The sequence below is a fragment of the Rhinopithecus roxellana genome, chromosome 2 (assembly GCF_007565055.1).
Source record: "Rhinopithecus roxellana isolate Shanxi Qingling chromosome 2, ASM756505v1, whole genome shotgun sequence".
In the NCBI taxonomy this organism is placed as follows: Eukaryota; Metazoa; Chordata; class Mammalia; order Primates; family Cercopithecidae; genus Rhinopithecus; species Rhinopithecus roxellana.
Genome location: NC_044550.1, coordinates 184,300,424 through 184,328,044, shown reverse-complemented (window position 1 = coordinate 184,328,044; position 27,621 = coordinate 184,300,424). Strand labels below are relative to the sequence as shown.

General features: G+C 40.8%; 1 protein-coding gene across 4 annotated transcripts in view; it reads left to right on the top strand.

Moving 5' to 3' along the window:
* Positions 1–27,621, top strand: part of MOB1B (MOB kinase activator 1B) — an 83,565-nt gene that overhangs the window by 28,259 nt on the left and 27,685 nt on the right. For 2 of the 4 annotated variants that reach the window (XM_030924883.1, XM_030924891.1), the window contains exons 2-3: positions 19,609–19,720; positions 26,973–27,139. In XM_030924883.1, coding sequence (XP_030780743.1) covers positions 19,692–19,720; positions 26,973–27,139 — 196 coding nt within the window. In that variant the 5' untranslated portion in view covers positions 19,609–19,691. Of the gene's footprint in view, positions 1–4,184; positions 4,204–19,608; positions 19,721–26,972; positions 27,140–27,621 lie in introns of those variants that run through there. The other 2 variants (XM_030924885.1, XM_010384060.2) reach the window with 2 other exon arrangements.

The window sequence follows — 27,621 nt, the reverse complement described above, 5'->3', positions numbered from 1 at the left end:
AATGTTTTGGCTCAGTTGTGAAGAAGAATTCAAGTGTTCTTATGATTTGCAATTACATTCTGAAAGAATATGTCTAGAACTGTGTAGGCCCCTGTAAATCAGGCTCAAAAGAGGTAGGACTTAAGGTAGTGGTGGTTACAAAACTTTTATAATTTTGGCAAAATCATCGTACTTTTGTGTCTCTTTTTCTTATTCATAAAATAACAGTTTTTATTTGACAACATGTAGGCTTTCTTCCTAAAGATGTTAGAGAAGATTTATGATTGACTTGTGGAACTGGTCAGAATGAGATCAGACCTCTGAATAAATTGTTTACCTTTAGTGATTTTCTAGGGTTGGAAATATTTCTAGTCTGGCCTCTTTGTTTTTGGATGAAATATTTGCTTTGGGTTTTATGATTTTCTAAGGCCACACTTTGTCAACAATACATTCTGGTGAGACTAATTTTGATTACCAAGAATTCCAAGTGTCTTATTTTGTTTGAATTTTATGACGTTAAGACAATTTTCCACTCTTTTAGAGACAGGATATCACTGTCAGGCTGGAGTGCAGTGGGGCAATTGTGGTTCACTGCAGCCTCGAACTTGAGGACTCAAGCAATCCTCCCATCTCAGTCTCCTAAGTAGCTGGGACTACAGGCACGTGCACCATGCCTGGCTAAGTTTTGTTGTTGTTGAGATGTGGTCTCACTGTGTTGCCCAGGTTGGTCTCGAAGTCCTGGGCTCAAGCGATCCTCCTACTCTAGCCTTCCAAACTACTGGGATTATAGGCGTGAGCCACTGCACCTGGCTGGTTTTCTGCTCTTTTTGTAGTTTATTGTTAAAAATGTACAATTTATAGATATAACTCAGCCTGTGTCTGTGGAGCAGGCCTCTAGCTACCAAGGATAACGAGATGGTACAGATCTATTTAACTGATATTGATTATTGAGTATCGATTGTATGCCAAGTGGTGCTCTGAATTTCTGTATATATAATTTGATTTTCAGATAAGAGAAATCATATCATCCACCATGCAGATTATATGATTTGCAATCAAAATGATTGCAATCAATCAATTAAATAGCTTACCTGGAATCACGTAACTAGTACTAGACAGATCAGCATTTCCAGTCTAGGTGATCCAACGGCAAAAATCAAGGTTTTTTTTTTCTTTTTCTTTTTTTTAACCACATGAAGTAGATAATGCCTGAGTTAAATAATAACAATAAATGGCTTTTGTTGATCATTGTGCCAGGCATCATACTAGTATTTTATTTTCTGATTTCTAATCCTTGAGAAAACTCTTGTAGCATGTTGGTCTCTCCATTTTGTAAATGAGGCAAATAAGGTTCTAGAGAGGCTGAGAAGTAAATCAAGTCTCTCACTAAATTGTGGAGTTGCAGTGTGATTCCAGGGCTATAGGACTCCAGTCATCAGTCTGTGTTTTTCCACTGCCCTATGCTGCTTGTTGCTTTTATAAATAACAACCGGATATATGTTTTTGTCTTTTGTTTTCCTTAGGGGCCATTGGTATATCACATTGGTTGAATGTGGCAGTATTTCTAATGTGGATGTTTTCGAAACAATTTTGATAATAGCGCTAAGGATGATAACAGTAGCAGCTACCAGCTACTAGCTAATTAGGATGCCATTAGAATGAGAAGTCTCCATTTGTATAGATGGTTTTGACTTACTTATTATCTATGGTATACTGTAAGAATGCTGGATCATATATCTATATTACTGTATTAGTCTGTTCTCACACTGCTGTGAAGAAATACCTGAGACTGGGTAATTTATAAAGAGAAGAGTTTTGATTGACTCACAATTCCACAGGCTGTACAGGAGGTATGGCTGGGGAGGCCTCAGGAAACTTAATAATCATGGCAGAAGGGGAAGAGGAAGCAAGTAGGTCTTCACATGGTGACAGGAGAGAGAGAGAACAAAGGGGCAAGTGTTACACGGTTTTAAACCACCAGATCTCATGAGAACACAATCACTATCACAAGAACAGCAAGCGGGAAGTCCATCCCTATGATCCAGTTACCTCCCACCAGGCCCCTCCTCCAACACTAAGACATGAGATTTGGGTAGGGACACAAAACCAAACCATATCAATTATATAGTATATTTAGGTTTTAAAGACAGAGCAGTTTACTAACATTTCTATATATAATCCATTTTATTTTTTATTATTTTATTTTATTTTTTGAGACGGAGTCTCGCTCTGTCGCCCAGGCTGGAGTGCAGTGGCACGATCTCAGCTCGCTGCAAGCTCCGCCTCCCGGGTTTACGCCATTCTCCTGCCTCAGCCTCCCGAGTAGCTGGGACTACAGGCGCCTGCCACCTTGCCCGGCTAGTTTTTTGTATTTTTTAGTAGAGACGGGGTTTCACCGTGTTAGCCAGGATGGTCTCAAACTCCTGACCTCGTGATCTGCCCATCTCAGCCTCCCAAAGTGCTGGGATTACAGGCATGAGCCACCGTGCCTGGCCAATTATTGAATTCTCATCGTGGAGGAAAAAGGTTTCACTCCTCTGTCACCACAAACGGCTGGGTGCATTGGCTCACACCTGTAATCCCAACACTTTCAGAGGCTGAGGCAGGTGGATCACTTGAGGCCAGGAGTTCAAGACCAACATGGCCAACATGTCAACAACATGTAGACATCTTGTGTCTACAAAGAAGAAAAAATTATTTTGCAAATACCACATACATACTTTTCATTCTGCCAACTTATTTATTTATTTATTTGTATTTTTTTTAAGGTGAAGTCTCGCTCTGTTGCCCAGGCTGGAGTGCTGTGGCATGATTTTGGCTCACTGCAACCTCTGTGTCCTGGGTTCAAGTGATTCTCCTTCCTCAGCCTACCGAGTAGCTGGCATCACAGGCATGTACCACATACGCCTGTCTAATTTTTGTGTTTTTAGTAGAGATGGAGTTTCCCATGTTGGCCAGGTTGGTCTCGAACTCCTGGCCTCAAGTGATTCGCCTGCCTCAGCCACCCGAAGTGCTGGAATTACAGGCATGAGCCACCGCACCCGGCCCCATTCTGCCAACTTTTCAATATATATTATGTAAACACTGTGGACAGTTGAGCCATGTACTGGAATATAATTTTTCTTTTTTTTTCTTTTGAGACCGAGTCTTGCTCTGTCACCCAGGCTGGAGTGCAGTGGTGCAATCTTGGTTCACTGCAACCTCCACCTTCCAGATTCAAGTGATTCTTCTGCCTCAGCCTCCTGAGTAGCTGGGATTACAGGTGCCTGCCAGCATGCTTGGCTAATTTTTGTGTATTTTTAGTAGAGACAGGGTTTCACCATGTTGGCCAGACTTGTCTCGAACTCCTGTCTTGGCATGCCAAAGTGCTGGGATTACAGGTGTGAGCCACCCTACCCGGCCTGGAATATAATTTAATTTTTCCTCTTCTGCATAACTTTATGCTGTCTCTGTAATTGTTTTGTTTAATTTCATATGTATTCATTAAGTCTTTTATCCTCAAATACGCCCCCAGTTAACCATCAAACATATTTAAATTTTTTTATAATTAAAAAATTATTTTTAATTTTTAAGATTGTTATTTTTGTATGTGTCTTTTTAGAGACTGGGTCTCTCTCTGTTGCCCAGGCTAGAGTATGGCAGATCATAGCTCACTGCAGCCTCCTACTCCTGGGCTCAAGTGATCCTCCTGCCTAGCTGGGAGTACAGGTGTAGTGCATGCCAGCATGCCCGACTAATGTTTTAAAATTTTTTGTAGAGATGAGTGCTTGCTATGTTGCCCAGGTGTAAGGAATTTAAAATTGTATTACTCTTGTTCAGCCTTCAGAAGCAATGCTAGGCCTCTGACCAACAAATGACCCCATGTGGGCTACGTGGAGATTAAACACCCACCAGTTCTGAAGAACTTCAAAAAAGAAAGGGAGTGTACTGTGGAACTTCTCAAACCTAGGGAATCTGGCCAATACTCTAGGTTTCAGACCCTCCGAAGACACACAAAGTGAAAAATTAAGCATTATGAATTAAACCTTTAGAGCTGCATATTTGCACGTAGCGGATAATTTCAGCTAGCGGCTTGGCAATATAAGCTGGGACACTCCAATTGCACTCTGAAGTCTCGCCAGTGGAGTAAACACACATTGCCCGGACTTATTTCAATTGGAACTCCAGATGGCTGTTGTCGGACTTCCCAGCACTGCTTAATCTGAATGTATTTTCCCCAACTTGGTGAGTGTGTGTGTTTGTGTGTGTGTGTATTTTCCTTTTCTCTCACTTTAGTCTTTGCTAGGTTAACCATTATACTTTTTTTTTTTAATTTGAGACAGGGTCTTACTCTGTCGCCCAGGCTGGAGTGCAGTGGCACATTCACTGCTCACTGCAACTTCTGCCTCCTGAGTGTAGGCGATTCTCCCGCCTCAGCCTCTGGAGTAGCTGGGACTATAGACGTGCACCACCATGTCTGGCTAATTTTTGTAGTTTTAGTACTGACGGGATTTCGCCATGTTGTCGAGGCTGGTCTTGAATTTCTGAGCTCAAGCAATCCACCCGCCTTAGCCTCCCAAAGTGCTGGGATTGCTGGAATTACAGGCGTGAGTCACCAATATACTCTCTTGCTATGTTAATCAAACTTTTCTTTGAACTGCATTTAAGTGTAATATTGTGGTTTCTTTTGCTTGCAAATCCTCAAACCCAAACAGGAAGTAAAACTTTCAGCAAAACACTAGGCTGGTCTTGAACTCCTGGCCTCAAGCTGTCCTTCCTTTGTCTCTGAAAGCACTGGCATCACAGGTATGAGGCACCGTGCCTGGCTCATTTGATCTTTTTGAACAAGCCTGTGTTGGAACTTTTTGACCTGCTCCAGTCTGTATTGTTGGTATTATATAGTCCTGCACCATAGCTGTCATATTTGGAATCTCTTTTAGCCTTCATCCAGGGGATTCCCCTTACATAGTTCTTGGGTTGGATTTCCTGTTTCTTTGATCTCATGTCTTGGTTTACTTTTTTATTTTGGTGAGGCAGATCTTCTAAAACTGTAGAAATAATAAGGAATGTAAATATTTTAAGACCTTATATATCTTAACATACCTTCATACTTGATTGGCATTATGTCAGAGGAGTATAGAGTTCTAGGGTAGAAATAATTTTCCTACAGAATTTAGTTTTAATTTGTCTGGGATCGAAGTTCATTTGCTGTTCAGAAGTCTAAATGAGTTTCTTTTTTTTTTAAGTTTAAAAAAAAATTTTTTTTGAGATGGAGTCTTGCTCTGTCACCCGGGCTGGAGGGTAGTGGTGCGATCTCAGCTCACTGCAACCTCTGCCTCCCAGGGTCAAGCTATTCTCCTGCCTCAGCCTCACAAGTCGCTGGGGATTACAGGCTCCTGCCACTACACCTCACTAATTTTTGTATTTTTAGTAGAGACAGGGTTTTACCATATTGGCCAGGCTGATCTCAAACTCCTGTCTTCAGGTGATCCTCCTGCCTCAACTTCCCAAAGTGCCGGGATTACATGCGTGAACCATCTTGCCCAGCCTCTGATAGTTTTTTATTGTTTTTTTTTTATTTCTGATCTTTTGTATGGGACTTCTTTTTTTTTTTCTGGATTATTTTAAGGTCTTACCTTTGTAACTTTTTCTAAATTCATAATGGCATCCTCTGGTGTGGGTCTAGTTTTATGCACTGTTGTGGGTTCTCTTTTAGTCTAAAAGAGCATTTTCAGTTCTAGGAAAATATCCTGATTTATTGATAAAACACTTTATCTTTCCGAATTTTCTGTATCTTGGATGTTAGGCTTCTTGACTGGTCCTTAATTTTTTTTTTCTCCTTTCCCATCTCTTTTGTTTTTTGAGATGGAGTCTCACTTTGTCACCCAAGGTGGCGTGCAGTGGTGTGATCTCGGCTCACTGCAATCTCTGCCTCCCAAGTTCAAGTGATTCTCATGTCTCAGTCTCCCAAGTAACTGGGACTACAGGCACGAGCCACCACACCCGGCTAATTTTTTGTATTTTTAGTAAGGGGAAATTTTTAGTAAGGGGTCTCCCCATGTTGACCAGGCTGGTCTTGAACTCCTAACCTCAGGTTATCTGCCTGGCTTGGCCTCCCAAAGTGCTGAGATTACAGGCGTGAGCCACTGTGCCCGTCTCATGTTAGAAGCTTCCTTCCAGTGCCTGGTAACTCTTTTGCTTTCTGCTTTTATTTATAAGTAGGGCAATTAAAAAGCTAATTGGATTTCTGTATGCATGAGTGTGGAGGGTTTATCAACTGTGGGCTTTGCTGAAGGATGATATAGCTAGGTTATTTCCTTGAAGAACTCCTGGTGTGATTATCTTTTCAGGGTCTTATACATGGTATGGTACAATTTGCTTCCCCTCCAAAAAAAAGCTTTTCTGGTCTTTGTTTGGAGGCTATTATCCCTGGTTGTAAGGTTTCTGGTTAGCAGAATAGGCTAGGGGTCTCAATATTGATTATTCAAATTCACTTTATCTCCTTGTGTTAAGTATGGTAAACTTGCCTGCAACTATACTGGGGTCTCTCAAGTCAGAGACCTTCTGTTTTGCCCTCTCCATAGAATAAACCTTCAGCTTTCAGTTTTTCCTTGGGGCTGGGGTGGTACAGAAGCCCACTGTGTAGATTGTTTAGGGGATCTGGAGTTGCAACTGCTTTTTAAACAGAGTGGTAAAAATCCTGTTCTATTTTTACTTGCTTTTAATTCCTGAATTTTTGTGGGATCTATGATGTAAATTGGATTGGTTTTAATTTTAGGATTGGGTGTTTTCTTTTTTTTTTTGAGATGGAGTTTTGCTCTTGTTGCCCAGGCTGGAGTGCAGTGGCACGGTCTTGGCTCACCACAGCCTCCACCTCCCAGGTGCATGCGATCCTCCTGCTTCAGCCTCCCAAGTAGCTGGGATTACAGGCGCCTGCCAGCACGCCTGGCTAATTTTGGTGTTTTTAGTAGAGATGGAGTTTCACCATGTTGGCCAGGGTAGTCTCGAACTCCTGACCTCAGGTGATCTGCCTATCTTGGCCTGTGATTACAGGTGTGAACCACCGTGCCCAGCCTAGGATTGGGTTTTCTTAGGGACATTAAATCAGTTATTCATCTACTTTTTAATTTCCAAAATTTTGTTGTCTTCTCTTTCATTCTTTTTATTTGTATGAGATTATGATTTTAAAAAACTTCACTTTATTATGACTTTGAGTAGGAAGTGGAGGCTAGTGTATGTTTTCAGCCCAACATCTTCAATAGTTTTCTTCTAAGTACTGATCCATTTTATTGTTATGTTCTGTTAAGCATTCGCAATTGTGTTGTGTCTTAAGTGAAAGGAAATTGTGTTATTGTGTTGAATCACTGCAGTGTATTAGTAGATATTCTTAAATTCCTTTTTTCAACGAATTTGATATTTCCTTTTTCCAAATTTGACTCTTCAGCAACTCTCATTTTTGCAAGAAAACAGATTAATCCAAATTTGAACTGCAAGGGGCCAGGCGTGGTGGCTCATGCCTGTTATCCCAGCACTTTGGGAGGCTGAGGTGGGTGGATCACTAGAAGTCAGAAGTTCGAGACCAGCCTGGCCAACATGGCAAAACCGCATCTCTACTAAAAATACAAAATTATCCAGGCATGGTGGCACGCACCTATAATCCCAGCTGAGGCAGGAGGATCGGGAGGATCTCTTGAACCTGGTAAAATGGGAAAGGTTCCCTTGTCCCCCTTGAAGGGTGCGCGGTGGGGGTGTGGCTCGCTTCTTTGGTGCCCTGCTGCTCAAACCTCTACGTGGAGCATACAGTGCTGAAGCCCCAGTGGGCGTGTGTTACAGGGTGCTCTTTTAGTTTAGCCATCAGCTCATTGAGACCCCCTGCCTAACAAGGACAGAGAGTTTTCTCTATCCTGGAGTTCTTGCCTTGGTATACAGAAGAATTGGGTCACAGGTGGGCTTGGAGAATGAATGGAAGGTTTTATTGAGTGGAAGTAGCCATCAGAAGATGGAGGAGCCAGGGGGAGATGGTTTTCCCCTGGAGTCCGGCCACGCTGTGGCCCAGTCTTTCCTCCGACTCCCCTGGCCAGACTCTGCATCTTTCTGCTGGTTTATGGCCTGCCCAGTGCCGGCGTCTGTTGGTTTGCTCTTCTGCTGGCGTGCTCCAATCGATGGCCTCTTGACACCCAGCCGCTTGTGTCGTCGTTCTTCTTCTTCTCCTCCTTCCTCTCCTCCTTCTTCTTCTCCTTCTCCTTCTCCTTCTCCTTCTCCTTCTCCTCCTCCTCCTCCTCCTCCCTCCTCCCTCCTCCCCCCTCCTCCCTCCTCCCTCCTCCCTCCTTCCTCCTTCCTCCTCCTTCTTCTCTTTCTTCTTCTTCTCTTTCTTCTCCTCCCCCTCCCCCTCCCCGTCCCCCACGTCTAGCCACTTGTGTCTCACTGTTAGGGTCTCGGGGATTTTTATAGGCACAGGATGGGGCCATGGTGGGCCAAGCTGGTCTGGAGAAATGCAGCATTTGGGCATGAAGGCAGGAGTGTCTGCCCTCACCTAGGTCCATGGGCACAGGCCCAGGGATGGAACCCTCTCCAGGGACCCACCTTCCTCTATCTAGCCAGCACTTTTCTGCCTCCTTTCCATACCACTGGGAGATGGCGGTTGCAATGAGCTGAAATCATGCCACTGCACTCTAGCCTGGGTGAGGACGGAGTGAGATCCCATGTCAGAAAACAAAACAAACCACCAGATTTGAACTGCAAGGAATATTTGTTATGTGTTTTGCTAGCTTCCCACAGTGCTTAACATGGTGATGTCTTGCCAGTATTAGGTGTCCTAGACGATTAAAGATGAATCTCTGTCCGTGTATCAACATTGTTATCAGTTAAATGTCTCTAAAATCTGATTCTAAATGGGTGAACAAGTTTCCTTTCGTTTTTGTTTTCAGTTTAATAATAAAAATAATATTAGGGCATTACATATTAATTGGTCTTTTAATGTATCTCAGCTTTGAATTTAGGATTTGATTAACCAAATTTAACTATAGTATTTTGTCTTACTATAACTGCAGAAGTAGACATCTCTTGCCACATGTACATTGTCTGATTTTCTCTTTATTTGTGTCTGGCTATCATATCTCGACTACTTTGACTATTTCTTTTTTTTTTTCTTTTCTATGCCATACAGACACAGTAGTAGTGGCTGTTTCTTAACAGGTTAATTTGAATTTCCAGATGCCCTTTTAGACATAAAATGTGTTCTCAGTACTATACTTTAATTTCTGCTCACCTCTTTGTCACTTTTATCTGCTGCAACTTAATAAATTTCTTTTTTATTTTCCTTGAGACGGGGTCTCACTCTGTTGCCTAGGGTGGAGTGCAGTGGCGTGATCTCGGCTCACTGCAAGCTCTGCCTCCCAGGTTCACGCCATTCTCCGCCTCAGCCTCCCGAATAGCTGGGACTACAGGCGCCCGCCACCATGCCCAGCTAATTTTTTGTATTTTTAGTAGAGACGGGGTTTCACTCTGTTATCCACGATGGTCTTGATCTCCTGACCTCATGATCCGCCCACCTCAGCCTCCCAAAGTGCTGCGATTACAGGCGTGAGCCACTGCACACAGCCAATAAGTTTCTTCCTTCTTTCCCTTCTTCTCTTCTGTCCTTCCATGTGACATTTCTCTTTGGTGTCTTTCTTTTCAGAGAGACTTTGGTATCTTTCTTTTCAGAGAAAATTAACATTTGAACATTCAAATGCTAATGTAATCTTTTAATGTAAAGCTAATTACTGAGATCACAAACTTGGTATTTTAATTTTTTAATTTTTTTTGTGTGTGTGTTTTTGCCTTTGGGTTTTTTTTTTTTTTTTTTAAATTATACTTTAAGTTCTAGGGTACATGTACACAATGTGCAGGTTTGTTACATATGTATACTTGTGCCATGTTGGTGTGCTGCACCCATCAACTCGTCAGCACCCATCAACTCGTCATTTACATCAGGTATAACTCCCAATGCCATCCGTCCCCCCTCCCCCGCCATAGTAGGCCCCGGTATGTGATGTTCCCCTTCCAGAGTCCAAGTGATCTCATTGTTCAGTTCCCACCTATGAGTGAGAACATGCGGTGTTTGGTTTCTGTTCTTGCGATAGTTTGCTGAGAATTATGGTTTCCAGCTACATCCATGTCCCTACAAAGGACACGAACTCATCCTTTTTTATGGCTGCATAGTATTCCATGGTGTATATGTGCCACATTTTCTTAATCTAGTCTGTCTCTAAATTTCTTAAACCTTTTGATTAGAATGTTTTAATAGTTGTAAAAGGCTTTAGTAAGTTTTATAATTTAATTATTATTATCAGTCTTAGCTAGTATTTCAGATTATTCAGGTTATACATCAGAAGCATGCTTTGGCAGCTCCTATTTAAATCCTCAATGTCTTTGACCTTAATTACACATTAGTTAAAATTGATCTCCAAATCAGTAATGATTCTTATGTTATTAAAAACCAAAAATCCTAAGAAGCAAACACTCAAGTCAGCTGCATTTGAAGTTAGATTTATAGGAGAAAATAGTTTATAACTTTTGTGTATGTATTACCAATATCTTCTATGTGATTAAAGTGGAATTGCCATTTAATAAGTAGTTATTTCATAGGACATTTTATCAGTTTTTTATAGGCAATAGCATGGATTTCTTTATTTTTTTAAGAATGAATTTAATGCATTGAATTTCTCATACATGCCATGATTGATTTTGAACTTTAACATAAATTATTTTATAAATATGATTAAAACTTTCTGCTAGAGTCATTGTTTAATAGAAAAAGAATAAGCCTAAACTGTAGTTTTTAATTGAAAGAAAACTTGTACCTATCCTGAATGTATGTGTGTTTTATCTAAAAGATATGTCTGTAGAATTAGAAATTAAATGTGAATTAGAAATTTAATTAGAAATTAGAAATTTAAAGAGTAACTGATGTTTTTATGATAGCCTCAGAGAAAAGATACAAACTAGGATAGGATTTCTGTATCTGGATTTATGAACAGATTTTACCCCGTTCCCTGAATTCCTGTATGCAAAATATTGTGGTTTTTTTTTTTTCCTTTTTTTGAAACAGAGTCTCACTCTGTTGCCCAGGCTAGGGTGCAGTGGCCGGATCTCGGCTCACTGCAAGCTCCACCTCCCAGGATTAGGCCATTCTCCTGCCTCAGCCTCCTGAGTAGCTGGGACTACAGGCGCCCGCCACCTCCCCCGGCTAGCTTTTTTGTATTTTTTTGGTAGAGACGGGGTTTCACCGTGTTAGCCAGGATGCTCTCGATCTCCTGACCTTGTGATCCGCCCGTCTCGGCCTCCCAGAGTGTTGGGATTATAGGCGTGAGCTACTGTGCCTGGCCTAATATTGTGTTTTTTGTCTCTAGAGAGAAGGTTCATATTGTCATATTATGAAAGGCTCAAAATAAAGAACTGGAGGCAAAGAAGTCAGCAAAGAAAAAATTATTAGATAAATGTTTAAGAGCATTGTGGCGGTATTTCCATTTTATGTAGCTCAGAGATATATCTCAGTAGGTTCGGGGAGTTCATTGCTAAGTTATTTTTATTTTATCGAGATATGATTTATAAAACATGAAGTGCTCAGATCTTAAGCGTGTAGTTAAACAAGCGTATGCTTGGCCGGGCGCGGTGGCTCAAGCCTGTAATCCCAGCACTTTGGGAGGCCGAGACGGGTGGATCACGAGGTCAGGAGATCGAGACCATCCTGGTTTACACGGTGAAACCCCCGTCTCTACTAAAAATACAAAAAAACTAGCCGGGCGACGAGGCGGGCGCCTGTAGTCCCAGCTACTCGGGAGGCTGAGGCAGGAGAATGGCGTAAACCCGGGAGGCGGAGCTTTGCAGTGAGCCGAGATCGCGCCACTGCACCTCCCAGCCTGGGCGACAGAGCTAGAACTCCGTCTCAAAAAAAAAAAAAAAAAAAAAAAAAAAAAAAAAAAAAAAAAAAAAAAAAAACAAGCGTATGCTCTTTGTAAACCACACTGCTTTTAAACTTGAAACATTTCCGTCACCCTAGAAAGTACTTTACCTTTTAAAAATAAAACCATAGGGTCATTTCTGATGGTTTTTTTTTGACATAATATTATATAAGCATACACTCCCATTTCACATAGTTCTAGAGATTCCATTAGCTAAATGGGGTGGTTCAGATTTTATGGAAGAGGAACTAGTAGTTTGCTAGTTCCTGCTTTTTGCACTTGGTGCTAGTTTTGCCCATTGAACAGCACAACTGTTTCAACTGTGATGATCTTTGAGGTGAGCAAAGAACTGGGATGACATTCAGTATCTCAACACCTGAATCCTTAGAGAGATTAGCTCACATCATTTCTTATAGTTAACCATGTTTTCCTCTTACCCCACAATGATGAATAATCATCTGACATAAAATAGTGAAAGAGCTTTGATAAACTTTTCTAAAGACAGTAGTTGAAGGTAGAGTAACTTAAAAAAAAAATCAACAATTGTTGATCTGCATTAGAAAGTAGCTTCTGAACAAATACCCAAATGAGTAAGACATGGGACCTGCTTCTAAATTGTACATGGTAATAGAAGAGACAGGAGTTAACACACACTTCTCATAGTTTGGTAAATATGGTAATAGAAGACTATACATGTACGTAAATGAGTTTATATATTGATAATTGAGGGAATCAGTTATATCAAGCTATAACTTCTGTTTTTCCCTCTGTGAGTAGCATGAATAAGCCTTCAAGTGGATAGAGATCTAGATTTTTGGAAAATCTTTTTCAATCAAAATAAAAAAAATCCAAACATTTCCCTTTTTGAGAAAATGAAAAAATATATAAATGCAAAATTTGGTGTCAAAATGAATATTTAGAGTGAAAAAATCACATCACAATTTTAATAACACAAGGTTAACATCACAAAATATAGAAAAATAACATTTTTATGTCAACTGCTAGATATCTCTAATACTGTTTTCTTTTTTTTTTGAGATGGAGTCTTTCTCTGTCACCTAGGTGTGATCTTGGCTCATTTCAACCTCCGCCTTCCAGGTTCAAGCAATTCTCCTGCCCCAGCCTCCTGAGTAGCTGGGATTATAGGCACATGCCACCACGCCTGGCTAAGTTTTGTATTTTTAGTGAAGACTGGGTTTCATTTCACCATGTTGGCCAGGCTGGTCTCAAACTCCTGACCTCAGGTGATCCTCCCGCCTTGGCCTCCCAAAGTGCTGGGATTACAGGCGTGAGCCACTGCGCCCAGCCTCTTATACTTTTTTATTTAGATTTTTTGACCACTTCTTCATATGTCAACAGTGTACTTTTTTCTCTAGCATGACTGATCAAATTGTGTTTATTATTGATAGCTTAGAAAAGTTTGAGATTCACAACTCGTTTTATTGGTAGTGTCTGTAATATTTTAAGATTGTTTTCAAATTTGGGACAGCTCCTAGGGTTAGGCTGTTCTGGCATTGCTATAAGGAAATACCTGAGACTGGGTAATTTATAAGAAAAGAGGTTTAATTGGCTCAGGTTCTGCAGGCTGTACAGGAAGCATCATGGCATCAGCTTCTGGGGAGGTCTCAGGAAGCTTACAATCATGGCAGAAGGCAAAAGGGAGAGCAGGCACGTCACATGGCAAAAGTAGGAGCAAGACAGTGTGAGAGAGAGGAAGTGGAGAGGAGAGAGAGAAAGGGGGAGAGTAGGGGATGACATGCAACAGACTTTTAAATGACCAGATCTCACGAGAACTCACTCACTATCACATAGACAGCACCAAGCCATGAGGGACCCACCCCCATGATCCAAACACCTACCAGGCCCCACCTCCAGCATTGGGGATTACAATTCAACATGAGATTTAGGTAGGGACAAATATCCAAACTGTCTCACCGTTGGTAAGTTTTATATGAAGTGCAGTGTTTTTACATACTTCTGTGCCAATATCATGTGGAGCTCATACCTAGATGTCCCTGGCCCTCTGCCTTAGTGTTAATGATAACCAGATAAGGCAGTGCAATGGGTGGTAGGAATATTCCTGGATGTCATTCCTGTACCCAGACTAGCAATTATCTAGTCATACATGGATGTGATTGCACACTACATATATCCTGTGAAACCTAAATATATACCCAACTCAACTTCCCCTTAGTTCAATGCCCAGAATATCAGATTACCCAAGGAGGAAGTATGATGGAGAGGGAGTCAGAAACAGAAGTCAGAACAGAATTCTTTAACCAATTGTAGTTGGATTGCTTTCGCGATTTTTGTTAGGGCCCTTTCCAAGGCCCTGCATTTTAAACTCTCATGGTAAAGTAATTCTATAGCCTTGTACTGTAATTTTGTGCTTGGATTCTGTTTGTTCCATTGTCCTACTGAAATGTTAGTTACAATACAAGACATATATTATTCTGCATGCATACTATGTACTATGCTACTTGAACCTATCATGATTAGGCCTATTTGTATAAGCTGAAGATATAAATTTTGACAAATGTCTAAGGTATTTGCTGTACTTTCAAATTTTTGTCCTGGAATTCTTCGGTAGTTAGCTCAACATTGAAGCTCTTTTCTGACCTAGGCCTTGTGGTAGGTTCTGGAGATGCAGTGATGACTTAGAAACATTTCTTATCTTTGAGAATCTCATGGTGCTATGTAAAACAGACAATGATAGTATCCTGTCTGAACACAGAGAAGGCATCCTTAACCTGTCTTAGGATATCAGGGAAGCTTCCTGAGGAAGATTACCCCTGCACTGATTATCTAGGGATGACTAGACATTATTTGGTGAAAAAAGAAAGTGCAGTTAAAATTGTATGAGATAAGGAGAAGTAGACACTACCTGATTTTAACTGTGTGTGTGTGTGTGTGTGTGTGTGTGTGTGTGTGTGTGTGTTTTCCTATCAGGCTGGCTTCTGTATTCTAAGAGTTTGGTTTCAAAGCATTTAGACCATACAACTTCTGTGTCACTGATTGCATTGAACGCCTTTTGCAGGCAAATGCTTTGGCTAAGCTGGTTTTTCTTTGTTCTTTTTTTTTTTTTGACCAAAGTTTAAGTATGGCAGTACTGTAAAGGGCCATAATACTGAAAATGAAATTTTGGTGTCAGGACTAGGAAATATTCCTCAATCTGTTACTTTTCTTGCACAATTGGAATCCTTTAGATTTGTCATAGTGAATAAAATAAAGATGACAGATTGATCCTTTTCTTTAATATTGGTAACAATGGCTCCTCTCAATAAGAAGAAGATTTTTCGGCCTCTTCAACATCATTAATTGAGATAATAAGCATTTATTATGCATTCTGTTATGTTTCAGCTTCTGTGTTAGGAATTGGGAATGCAAAGATATCTAAGACAAGACTCATATCCCTGAGTAACCCACAATCTAGTGAAAGAGAGGGAGAGGGAAAAAGAAATATAAACAAATAAGCAGGAGGAGGTCATATTTTAAGCTGACCGTTCATAGATTAGTGGAAGTATAGCAACAGGATAAAGTCAGAAAGGGTATTTTATGTATACACATATAAGTGCATGTAAATGTGCATATATATATAGTCATTTATTATTGTACATTTAAAAAATGCTAGTTCCTATTGTAAACCAAAAACTGACTGAGGCAGATCTCAGTCAATTAGTGGTTTATTTTGCCAAGGTTGAGGATGTGCCTGGGAAAAAGAAACACAAGTCACAGTAGGATCTTTGACCTGTGCTTTTTCCAAAGAGGGTTTTGGGAACTTCAGTATTTAAAGGGGGAAGAGCGAACAGAAGGGGAAGGAAAAAAAAGGAAGGAGGGTAGGCAGTGAGGCAAGTGGTTACATTCTTGGGAGGCTCTGGTTAGTCAGCCACTTTTCTCTTAAGCCTAGTTAGTTTGGGGTTCCAAGATTATATTTTTCTTTCACATTATACTGAGCGTTTGCTCTGTGACTGCTACCTCAAAACTAGGGTGCTTCAAATGTATTTACTTATTTATCATAACAGTCCTGCAAAATTGGTGATGTCATTCTCAGTTTTTTCATTTTAAACTTAAGGAAGTTCTTAGCCAGTAAGTTAGAAAGACAGGATCTGAAACTGGCCATGAAATATCAGACAAATTACACAATTTCCCTAAGCTTACAACTAAAAAATTGGGGATGATATCACCAGTTTTGCAGGAATGTTATGACAGTGAGTCATAGACTCTGAAAAGGCAGGATCAAGACACTGGGTCTTCTTATTGTTGATTTTTGTTTTTGTTTTTAGAATCAGGGTCTCACTCTGTCACTCAGGTTGGAGAGCAGTTGCATGATCACAGCCTACTACATACAGCCTTGAACTCCTGGGTGATTCTCCCACCTCAGCCTCCTGAGTAGCTAGGACTACAGACATCACATCCCTGGCTAGTTGGCTAGATTCGGCCCCCCCCACCCCCACCCCAGAGATGGAGTCTCGCTATGTTGCTCAGGCTCTTATTGTTGAATTTTAATAGCTCTTTGTATATTTTGGATATAAGTCCTTAACTATGTATGTGATCTGCAAAGATTTTCTGCTAGTTGGTAGCTTGATATTTGACCTTCTTTACAGTGTCTTTCATAGAGCAGAATTTTGTTTGTTTGTTTGTTTGTTTATTTTGAGGCAGGGTCTCACTCTGTCGCCCAGGCTGCAGTGCAGTGGCACAGTCTTGGCTCACTGCAGCCTCAACACCCCCAGACTCCCACCTCAGCCTCCTGAGTAGCTGGGGCAACAGGTGTGTGCCACCACACCCAGCTAATTTTTTGTAGAGATAGGATTTTGACATATTGCCCAGGCTGGTCTTGACCTTCTGAGATGAAGTGATCTGCCCACCTTGGCCTCCCAAAGTGCTGGGATTACTGCCGTGCACCACTGTACCCAGCCACAGAGGAGAATTTTAAACTTTAATAAAGTCTAATTTATAAATGTTTTCTTTCATAAGATGCTTTTTTGTATCTAGACACTCATCATCAAATACAAGGTCACATCGATTTTCTTCTATGTTTTCTTCTAGAAGTTTTATAGTATTGTGTTGTAGTTTTATGTCTATCATCTAATTCATGTTAATTTTTGTGAAAGGTGTAAGATCTGTGTCTAGATTTATGTTTTTGCCTCTGGATGTCCCAGTGTCCCAAGCAGTAGAGAACTACCACTTGTTGAAAAGATCATCCTTTCCCCATTGAATTGCCTTTCCTCTTTTGTCAGTATCAGTTGACTCTATTTGTATGGTCCACTGTTCACTTTTATAACGTCAGTTATATTTTTCTTTGTGCCTTAAAAAATGCTTAATTAGACATAGTCGCATACCTTACAAATCGCCCATTTAGAGTGCACTGTTTAACACAGTTTTTAAGTAACCATCTCCGCAGTCAATTATATTAAAAAGTCAACTTTTTAATCTTACCAGAATTCTTTAATTTTTCAATTCCCCTCACTGCGGTTAATATCTCTTGACTTAACACCACTTGCTTAAGGAGAACTTCAACTTCTCCATCCTTCCCTGATTGTTTCTTTTCATAATTGCCTGTTTTTGAATATAAGTGTCTCTGTTATTTCTAAAGATATTGATTATATTTAATATATTCTTGGTTTTCGTTAGCATTAGATATATTGTTGAGTAGTTCTTTCATGGTGGTGGTTTTCCTGGAATATTTAGTGATTTGGGATTGTCTGCTCAACTTGAGTGTTTGAGGATATTGGTTTGCTTCTTGGTGAATAGTCTGATTATGGGAGCTTGCCTCTGGTGACACGAAGGAGTAGGAACTGCTGCCTACTGTATAGAGGTATGCCAGTAGGTTTTCTCTTTTGACTGCCAAGCTCCCCTGCCTGCTGGGGAGGTGGTTAAAATCCCTCCCTCCACCATGCTCTGAGCTTCAGCTTAGGCTGTGCTTGCCTACTTTTCAGAAAAAGGCCAGTCAGAAGGGTATTGGGATTCACTTGTGCAAAGACCCTGGGTCAAGTTCCCCTATAATCTTCTGGAGATCCCCTCAGGGTCCTCTCCTGTAGTCTGGATTCTGAGTTTGGAGCACAGTAGGAATCACTGTTACCTTCATAGAGACCTCTACTGGGCATATTCTAAGCTAGGTTTTCTGACTTCTCTGTCACTGTGTCTCATCAGCTTTTTAATCTGGTAAGAATTCCTCAATTTCTGAACTGCGGATAGCAGATAGCATTCTTTCTTTTTTTCTAGCCGTGTTAAGGATTTCTTACTCTCCTAACAGTAACAATAGTAGGAATACCACCTGCCACTAATAATAGTGATTTAAAAGGGATTATAGGCAGAAATGTAAGTAGATGTCTGTTCACACGGCTGTCTGTCTTCAAACAAGGTTATCTTTTCAATACTCATAGCTTTTAGCCTTTAGCTTTTAGTCTTATTATTTCTAGAACACATTCTATTTTGACAGCTGCTAATATTTTTTTGCAGATGGATATCTGCCTTTCTGAAAGCGTGGATGTGTTTGGCAACATTTGGGGGAAATTGGTGTAGGGTGGAATTTTAATTTTCCTTACTGTCAGAGTATGTGCTGAGTATTCATATAAATTAGAGAAGGTATGAGGAGGGGAGTTAGGTGGTTTGAAGATTAAGATGTATCTATTCCCAGCACTTTGGGAGGTGAAGGTGGGAGGATCACTTGAGCCCAGGAGTTGGAGACAAGCCAGGGCAACAAAGTGAGACTTCGTCCCTACAGAAAAATACAACAACAAGAAAATTAGCTGGACATGGTGGCATGAACCTGTGGTCCCAACTACTTGGGAGGCTGAGGTGGAAGGTAAGGTAGAAAGATCGTTTGAGCTCAGGAAGTCGAGGCTGCAGTGAGCTGTGTTTGTGCCACTGCACTCCAGCCTAGGTGACAGAGTGAGACCCTGTCTTCAAAAAAATACACAAATAAAATTACAAAGGGGTGGAGACAAGGGTAAGAAAAAAAAGAATGTTTTAAAAATAAGAAAAAAAAAGGTGCCTATTAATAACCCTTGATATAAATTAGCCTTGTGTTGTTCATGAATGACTTGAGTAAAATATGGTGAAAAAGGGAGAAAATTGTTAGAAATAATTGAGTAGAAGCTAAAGGTAAAGCATTGAGTAATGTTGGGTAGTGGGTAAAATAATGGGTTTTAGGCCAGGCGCTGTGGCTCATGCCTATAATCCCAGCACTTTGGGAGGCTGAGGCGGGCAGATATCCTGAGGTCAGGAGTTTGAAACCAGCCTGGCCAACATGGCGAAACCCCGTCTCTACTAAAAATACAAAAATTAGCTGGGCGTGGTGGCGGGTGCCTGTAGTCCCAGCTACTCAGGAGACTGAAGCAGGAGAATCGCTTAAACCCAGGAGGCGGATGAGCCAAGGTTGAGTCACATCCCACCAGCCTGGGTGACAGAGAAAGACTCTGTCTCAAAAAAAAAAAAAAAAAAAAAAAAAAAAAAAGGAATGGACTTTAGAGATTTAAATCCTGGATTTAAATTTTGGCTTCTTAATTTACCACTTTTATAATCTTGAGCAGAGTATGTAAGTACTTTAAAGCCTGAAATTTGTCATCCATAAAATAAAGAAAAATAATAGCATGTATATCAGAGTTATGGGGATTAAATGAGATGTATTGCACATATATATTCTCAGTGCAAAGCTTGCAGTAAATGTTAGTTAATATTAATCATCATTATTATCCTGATGTAGGAGTTCTCAGCCTGAAGTTGACTGGAACTATCAATTAACAAGTATTTATCGAATACCTGATCTGTAGTGTTGGACTTAGACCTATGGAAGGAGCTACTGATGTGAATGACAGGTTAGTACCTAGAGGCGGAGCAAAGAGAACTAATAGTAGTGAAGTTCTTACCATAAATTTCAGTAGTAAGGTAGGTATTATTATCTCCTTTATAGATGAGGAAGCTGAGACTCAGTAACAGTAACTTGTTCGAGACCCTGGTTCTGCCATTTAGCTAGCTGTGATTAGATTAATAACTCACTTAACCTTGAAGAGATGGAGCTGTTGACACAAATACATGATTTGTAACACAAATCATTTATTTTGCAATCATTTATGTCACAAATAATTTGCTTTTAATTTTGAATAAATTTACGTATTCTTCAGTGTCAATATGTAGGTATCTGGTACAGAAAATAGGGATAATACAACAAAAACAAAAACTGTTGGGAACGGAGCCTCACAGCAGGAGGCGAGCAGCCAGCAAACAAGCATTACCACCTGAGCTCTGCACGCCCCTAACCCCTGTGGAAAAATTGTCTTCTGTGAAACTGGTCCCTGGTGCCAAAAAGGTTGGGAGCCACTGTTTTAGAGTCTCAAAGAGAAAATAAATGATGTTGAAATTTGCAAAAGGTAAATTGGAAGACTAAGAGATGGATTCAGAGCTATCTCTAGGACTAAGTTGTTTACTAGACAAATCACCCTGTCCTGCTCTAAAAATTGATTTGCCTTCAAATACGAGTAAGAGTGAGAAAACAAATGTGAATATCATGGATGTTTATTTGGAAAGCAGTGGAGTAATGCTATGAATTATTAATATAATACCTCTAATATGTAATACATCATTCACATTCTAGTTAGAAAGCATTCCATAGTGGTTGAGTATGGTGGCTCATGCCTATATTCCCAGCACTTTGGGAGGCCGAGATGGGAGGATTGCTTGAGCCTAGCAGTTCGAGACCAGCTTGGACAACGAAGTGAGACCTCATCTCTAATAAAAATACAAAAAATTAGCTGGGTATGGTGGCATATACCTGTAGTCACAGCTACTCAGGAGGCTGAGGTGGGAGGATCACTTGAACCATTGATCATGCCCCTGCGTTCCTGCCTGGGCAATAGGGCAAGACCCTATCTCAAACAAACAAATAAACAAACAAAAAAAAACCAAAACACAACATTCTCCATAGTTAGGATGCTGTGTTGGAAGCTGTACAAGGGAAATTAGTAGTCTAATACCTGTCCTTCAAGACTCTCATATGTTACAGCTGCTCCCATACATTGTTAGTGGGATTGTAAAAGGGTACAATTTATTTGGTGAAAAAACAGGCACTATATAAAATTTAAAAATGTAACTGCTCTTTAGAACAGCAGTTCTAGGATTTATCCTTCATATATGCACACACACAAGGATGCTTACTGCAGTATTGTTTGTGGTAGCAGATGACTGGAGGAAACAACCTAAATGTTTTTAATAAAGGACTGATCAAACTATATTATTATATAATCTATATAAGGAAATGCTATTTCAGTCTTTAGAAAGAATAAAGTAGATCTACTTGTATCTTAAATATAACAGTCTTCTGGATATGTTAAGTGAAAAACATGATTAAGTACACTACATTATGGTGCTGTTGTGTAAAAACAAACAAAAACAGGCACAAAACTTCCTGATGCTTTAACCAGATACTAGAAACTGTAATTTCTTCTGAGGTAGGTGGGGTGAGAGGGCAACATACTTTATGTTTTTGAAAATTTTTGTGAAGATTTGCATTCATATGTCTTAAAATATGTGAGATATATGTATTTGGGCATACAGTGTTGCTACAAGAGCTTGTACTCACTGATGAGGACTTCTGTGTACATGCTTGGGTATTTGTGCTTTTGAATTTGAAAACTCTTGTCAGTTGGTCTTTTTTTTTTTTGAGATGGAGTCTTGCCTTGTCGCCCAGCCTGGAGTGAAGTGGTGCGATTTCGGCTCACTGTAACCTCCGCCTCCTGGGATCAAGCGATTCTCCTGCCTCAGCCTCCTGAGTAGCTGGGATTACAGGCGTCTGCCACCATGCCCGGCTAATTTTTGTGTTTTTAGCAGAGATGGGGTTTCACGATGTTGGCCAGGCTGGTCTTGAACTCCCGACCTTAAGTGATCTGCCTGCCTCAACCTCCCAAAGTGCTGAGATTACAGGCATGAGCTACCTTGCCTGGCCTGTCAGAGGTCTTTTGACCTGGGAATGAGGAGCATTATTGACCACCACCATTTCCCGGTTGGGTGGACTCGGGTAAGAGAAGATTCAGGTAGCAGCTGAAAAAACCTGACAAAGATTTTTAAAAGAATATTTTTAAAAAGTATTAAGTGGTTAGTGTATTCTGCAGTAATAAAGCAGACGGGTTAGACAGGAGGAAAATTAGATGCAGGACTTGAAAGCATTTGAAAGTATAAATGTATGTGGAAATGAGGAACAGAGAAGAGAGTCAAGAGGCTGCAGGGAACTAAAAACATTTACAAACATCTAATCCCTAAATGATACACTTTTGTAAAAAGTCATTTTCCGGACTCTTAAAAAACAAAATAAAAAAAAGTGGAAGCCCAGATGATAATTTGTGGTTTCTTAAGTAACATAAGAAGAAAGTTGCAGGCTGGGCATGATGGCTCATGCCTGTCATCCCAGCACTTTGGGAGACTAAGGCGGGCCGATCACTTGAGTTCAGGAGTTCGAGACTAGCCTGAACAACACGGTGAAACCCTGTCTCTACTGAAAATACAAAAATTATCTGGACATGGTGGCACATGTCTATAATCCCAGCTACTTGGGAGGCTGAGGCAGGAGAATCGCTTGAACTTGGGAGGCGGAAGTTTCAATGAGCCAAGATTACGCCGCTGCACTCCGGCCTGGTTGACAGAGCAAGACTCTGACTTAAATAAGAAAACAAAAGAAAATTGCAAAATGGGGAGTAGAACCTTGTTTTCCTGATTTCCAATCTAACCCTAAGATTATTCCAAGATCGCTTGAACCTTGTGGTCAGCATAGGGCATAGCACCTCCCCCCGTCCCCCAAAAAAGAAAACCCAGAAATTTAAAAATTTTTCTTTTAAACTTGATGTATGACAGTTATTTCTTTCTGAACTAATTATATTTTCCCCCATTCAGTCTTGAAGGATAGAGTAGGATTTGGGGTTTTAGCATTGCACTACCATTTCTTTCTGTGAGTCATTGTGGTTCAAGAAAAGAAAGGATAATGAAAATACTAAATGTTGCATATATCCTCTCATTTTGCAACTGTCCTATGATACAGGTAGTGTTCATGTTTTGTTATTTTTTTAGGCTTTCACTGCTAAAGAAAAAATAGGCTCTGGAAAGTTAGGTAATTTGCCCGAGATAGTAACTAATGTGTGTCAAAGTTGGCCTTCACAAAACTGAACTCAGATTTTATTTTTTCTTTTCTTTTCCTTTCTTTTTTTTTGTTTTGTTGAGACGGAGTCTTGCTGTGTCACCCAGTCTGGAGTGCAGTGACGTGATCTCGGCTAACTGCAACCTCCGCCTCCTGGGTTCAAGGAATTCTCCTGCCTCAGCCTCCTGAATAGCTGGGATTACAGTGTGTGCCACCATGCCCAGCTAATTATTGTGTTTTCAGTAGACAGGGTTTCACCATGTTGGCCAGGCTGGTCTCAATCTCCTGACCTCGTGATCCACCCACCTCAACCTCCCAAAGTGCTAGGGTTATAGGTGTGAGCCATTGTGCCCGGCAGATTTTCTTTTTTTGGAGACAGAGTCTCGCTCTGTCATCCAGGCTGGAGTGCAGTGGTGCGATCTCTGTTCACTGCAACCTGCACCTCCCAGGTTCAAGTGATTCTCCTACCTCAACTTCCGGAGTAGCTGGGATTATAGTTGCTCACCTCCACGCCCGGCTAATTTTTGTATTTTTAGTAGAGACAGGGTTTTGCCATGTTGACCAGACTGTTGAACTCCCGACCTCAGGTGATCCATCTGCCTCAGCCTCCCAAAGTTCTGGGATTACAGGCAGGAGCCACTAAACCCAGTGAAGTATGTGTCTTATGCAAAATTTTGTTAAAGGGTTAGAAAGAGGAAAATGAAGTTTCAAGCTTGGTGGGCATGCATCTATTTATGTTATTACCATTTATATTTATATAAATAAATTTTTAAATTTCATTTTATTTTTATTTTTTGGAGGCAGAGCCTCACTATGTTACCTAGGCTGGTCTCAAACTCCTGCTCTCTGGCAATGCTCCTGCCTCAGCTTTCCCAGTAGTTGGGACTACAGGCATGTACTGCCACACCTAACATTTGTATTTTTATAATTATATTTTAGAGATGCTTGGAGCAAATTTGGTGTTTAATACATTGTCTCATTAAACTGAAGAATTTCCGCACTCTAGTATGGGTCTAGAGCTTGAATATACCTAATATTTGACCTTTGGATTTACAATTTTGCACTGGAAAGTCACTGAGTGGTTCTCAGCAGAGATGTATCATAATCTAATGAGTGTTTTTATTTTTAGTTTTTTTTCTTTTAGCTTCTGATTCTCTGGTTGAAAAAAAAAATTTAAATATATTTTTTAGAGAGGGAGTCCTGCTGTGTTGCCCAGGTTGGTCTTGAACTTCTAGGTTCAGGCAATCCTCCCACCTCGGCCTCCCAAAGTGCTGGGATTACAGGCAAGAGCCACTGTGCTGGGTCGATTTTTTACTTTTATTTTTCTAGACAGGGTTTTGCTGTATCACCCAGGCTGGGAAGCAGTGGTGTGATCTCGGTTCACTGTATCTTCGACTTCCTGGGCTCAAGTGATCTTCCCACCTCAGCCTCCTGAGTAGCTGGGGTTACAAGCATGCACCACCAGACTTGGTTAATTTCTGTATTTTTTGTAGAGACAGTTTTGCCGTGTTGCCCAGATTGGCCTGGGCTCAAGCAATCCGCCCACCTCGGCCTCCCAAAGTGCTGGGATTATAAGTGTGGGCCACTGTGCCCGGCTCTGTGATGAGTGTTTTTAAAGTGATCCTTAAGGAGAGGGTGTGTGTTAGAGTTGAGGAACATCAGTTTAATTCTAATTAAACATCTGTGGAGAGACCTACATTTAAATGAGAATGCAAGTACTTTACAATGAAAAATACCTGTTATTTGAATTGGATATTCGGGTTGACTAGTAGATTCTTATTTTATTTCAAGATCCTCAATACTTTTTGACAGCTCCTCAGATGATTATAATAATGCAGACAGGGGTTGAGAACTACTGGTTTATGTTAGGGAAAGAGGGAGGGATTGGGGTGAGGGGTGAAAACTTGAGAGGAGGTAGAGTGAAAAGCTTTGCAGAGTTTAGAAAGTGTAATCATCGTTTATGTGGTTTTTTTTTGAATTCCTGTTTCATATTCATATGTTCAAATGCCTAGGTGTTTTTGATGATGTGAATTTAATAACGTTAAAGTTCCCACTTATCCAACCTCTTTTTTTCCAGTCTGTTTCTTTTCGTAAGAAGTGAAGGAGAATAATGGACGGGGGTGACTCCTAATTTGATAAAAATTTGCTAGCATTAACAGAAGATTTAAAAATCCCCCCTCTTTTTTTTCTTTTCTTTTCTTTTTTTTTTTTTTTTTTGAGACGGAGTCTCACTCTGTCGCCCGGGCTGGAGTGCAGTGGCCGGATCTCAGCTCACTGCAAGCTCCGCCTCCTGGGTTCACCCCATTCTCCTGCCTCAGCCTCCCAAGTAGCTGGGACTACAGGCACCCGCCACCTCGCCCGGCTAGCTTTTTGTATTTTTTGGTAGAGACGGGGTTTCACAGTGTTAGTCAGGATGGTCTCGATCTCCTGACCTCGTGATCCACCCGTCTCGGCCTCCCAAAGTGCTGGGATTCTTTTCTTTTGTTTTCTTTTCTTTTTTCTTAAGGAGACGGGCCTCATTCTGTTGCCCAGGCTGGAGTAGAGTGGCATGATCATTGCTCACTGCAGTCTTGAACTCCTTGGTCTTAAGGTATCCTTTGGCTTCAGCCTCCCTAGTCCTTAGCTGGGACTACAGGCTGCACCATCACACCTGGCTTAATTTTTAAACATTTTTTTAGAGATGGGGGGGGGGGTCTCACTATGTTACCCAGGCTGGTCTCGAACTCCTGGCCTGATGCAATCCTCCTGCCTCTGGCCTCCCGAGTAGCTGGGATTACCAGTGTGAGCCACCACACTCAGCTTCGTGCCTCTTTTTTTTTTTTTCTCAGAGATGGAGGTCTTGCTCTGTTGCCCAAGTGGTAGTGGTATGTCTATTCACAGGTGTGATCATAGTGCACTACAACCTCAAGGGATCCTCCCATCTCATCCTCTTGAGTAGCTGGAACTAGAGATGCCCAGCTCTCTTAAAAACTATTAAAACCACATTGAAGCCTAGTTTCAGTTGATCCATTAAAAAATATTTATGTGTATGTATACACATACACATTTGCTGTGTGTGCTTGTGTCTGTGTCTCTGTATGTGTGTAAGCATTCAGAAATTTGAGCAAACCAGCCATACGAATGTCTAGCTACTTAACTGCTTACCCAGAATTCTGGACTAAACTTGATTACTGATACTTCCTATAATTGGGTAGAAAAACATGTAGCTTTTCTTTTCTTTTTTTTTTTTTGAAACGGAGTGTCACTCTGCCGCCCAGGCTGGAGTGCAGTGGCACAATCTTGGCTCACTGCACCCTCCGCCTCCCGAGTTCAAGCGATTCTCCTGCCTCAGCCTCCTGAGTAGCTGGGATTACAGGGACCCGCCACCAAGCCTGGCTAAGTTTTTTGCATTTTTAGTAGAGATGGGGTTTCGCCGTGTTGGCCAGGCTGGTCTCCAACTCCTGACCTCAGGTGATCCGCCTGCCTCTGCCTCCCAAAGTGCTGGGATTACAGGCATGAGCCACTGTGTCTGGCTGAACATGTAGCTTTTTTTTCTTGTTCCAGAATTTTTATGTTTTATTGATATCAAACTGTATCTTTATTTTAAGAAGGAAACAAATTTATTTTATTAGAATGAGAGACTTAGAATAGGAGTGAAAGGAATAAAATAACTAAAACTTATCATGGAAGTTTTTTTTGTTTGTTTTTTAGATTGCAATTTATAATCCTGAGTCATTAATTTATTGAGAAGAGGTGTTAGTTACAGCTTAAAAACTTTTTCTTTTGTGAGTTAACTGGAGACAGCAGAGAAAGTTTGTAGGAGTTTTGGATGGAGAGCACAGTAGTTACAGCAATTATATTGCTGGGATTTAAGCCAATACAGTTTAGGTCTAATGCTTGGTGAATGACCCTGTTGAATGTCATGCTTTAAATATTAAACTCCTTTTTTTTTTCTTTTCTATTCATAGTGGTAGTCGCTCTTCTAAAACTTTTAAACCAAAGAAGAACATTCCAGAGGGTTCTCACCAGTATGAGCTCTTAAAACATGCAGAAGCCACACTTGGCAGTGGCAACCTTCGGATGGCTGTCATGCTTCCTGAGGGGGAAGATCTAAATGAATGGGTTGCAGTTAACAGTAAGTAGCCTTTCTATTTCTCAGTAGACTATGAATTAGGATCATAGCCTCATTGTTGGTGAGTGTTGGTGCTATCCATCCTAGGATTTAGTTAGCAAGCTAATACCATAAAAGAGTGATAATCTAACTTTAACCTTCATGTTACTTTATTATTATTTTTTGAGACAGGGTCTCACTCAGTCACCCAGGCTGGAAGACAGGAGTACAGTGGCACAGTTATGGCTCACTGCAGCCTTGACCACCCGGGCTCAAGCAGTCCTCCCACCCTCAGCCTCTAGCATAGCTAGGACTGTAGGCACATACCACCATGCCTGGCTCATTTACAAACATGTTTTAGTAGAGATAGGGCTCTCACTATGTTGTCTAGGATGGTCTTGAACTGACCTCAAGTGATCCTTCTGTCTCAGCCTTTCATGGTGCTAGAATTACAAGCACTAGTCACCACATCCAGTCCTTGTTATTTTATTTCTGAATATGGAATT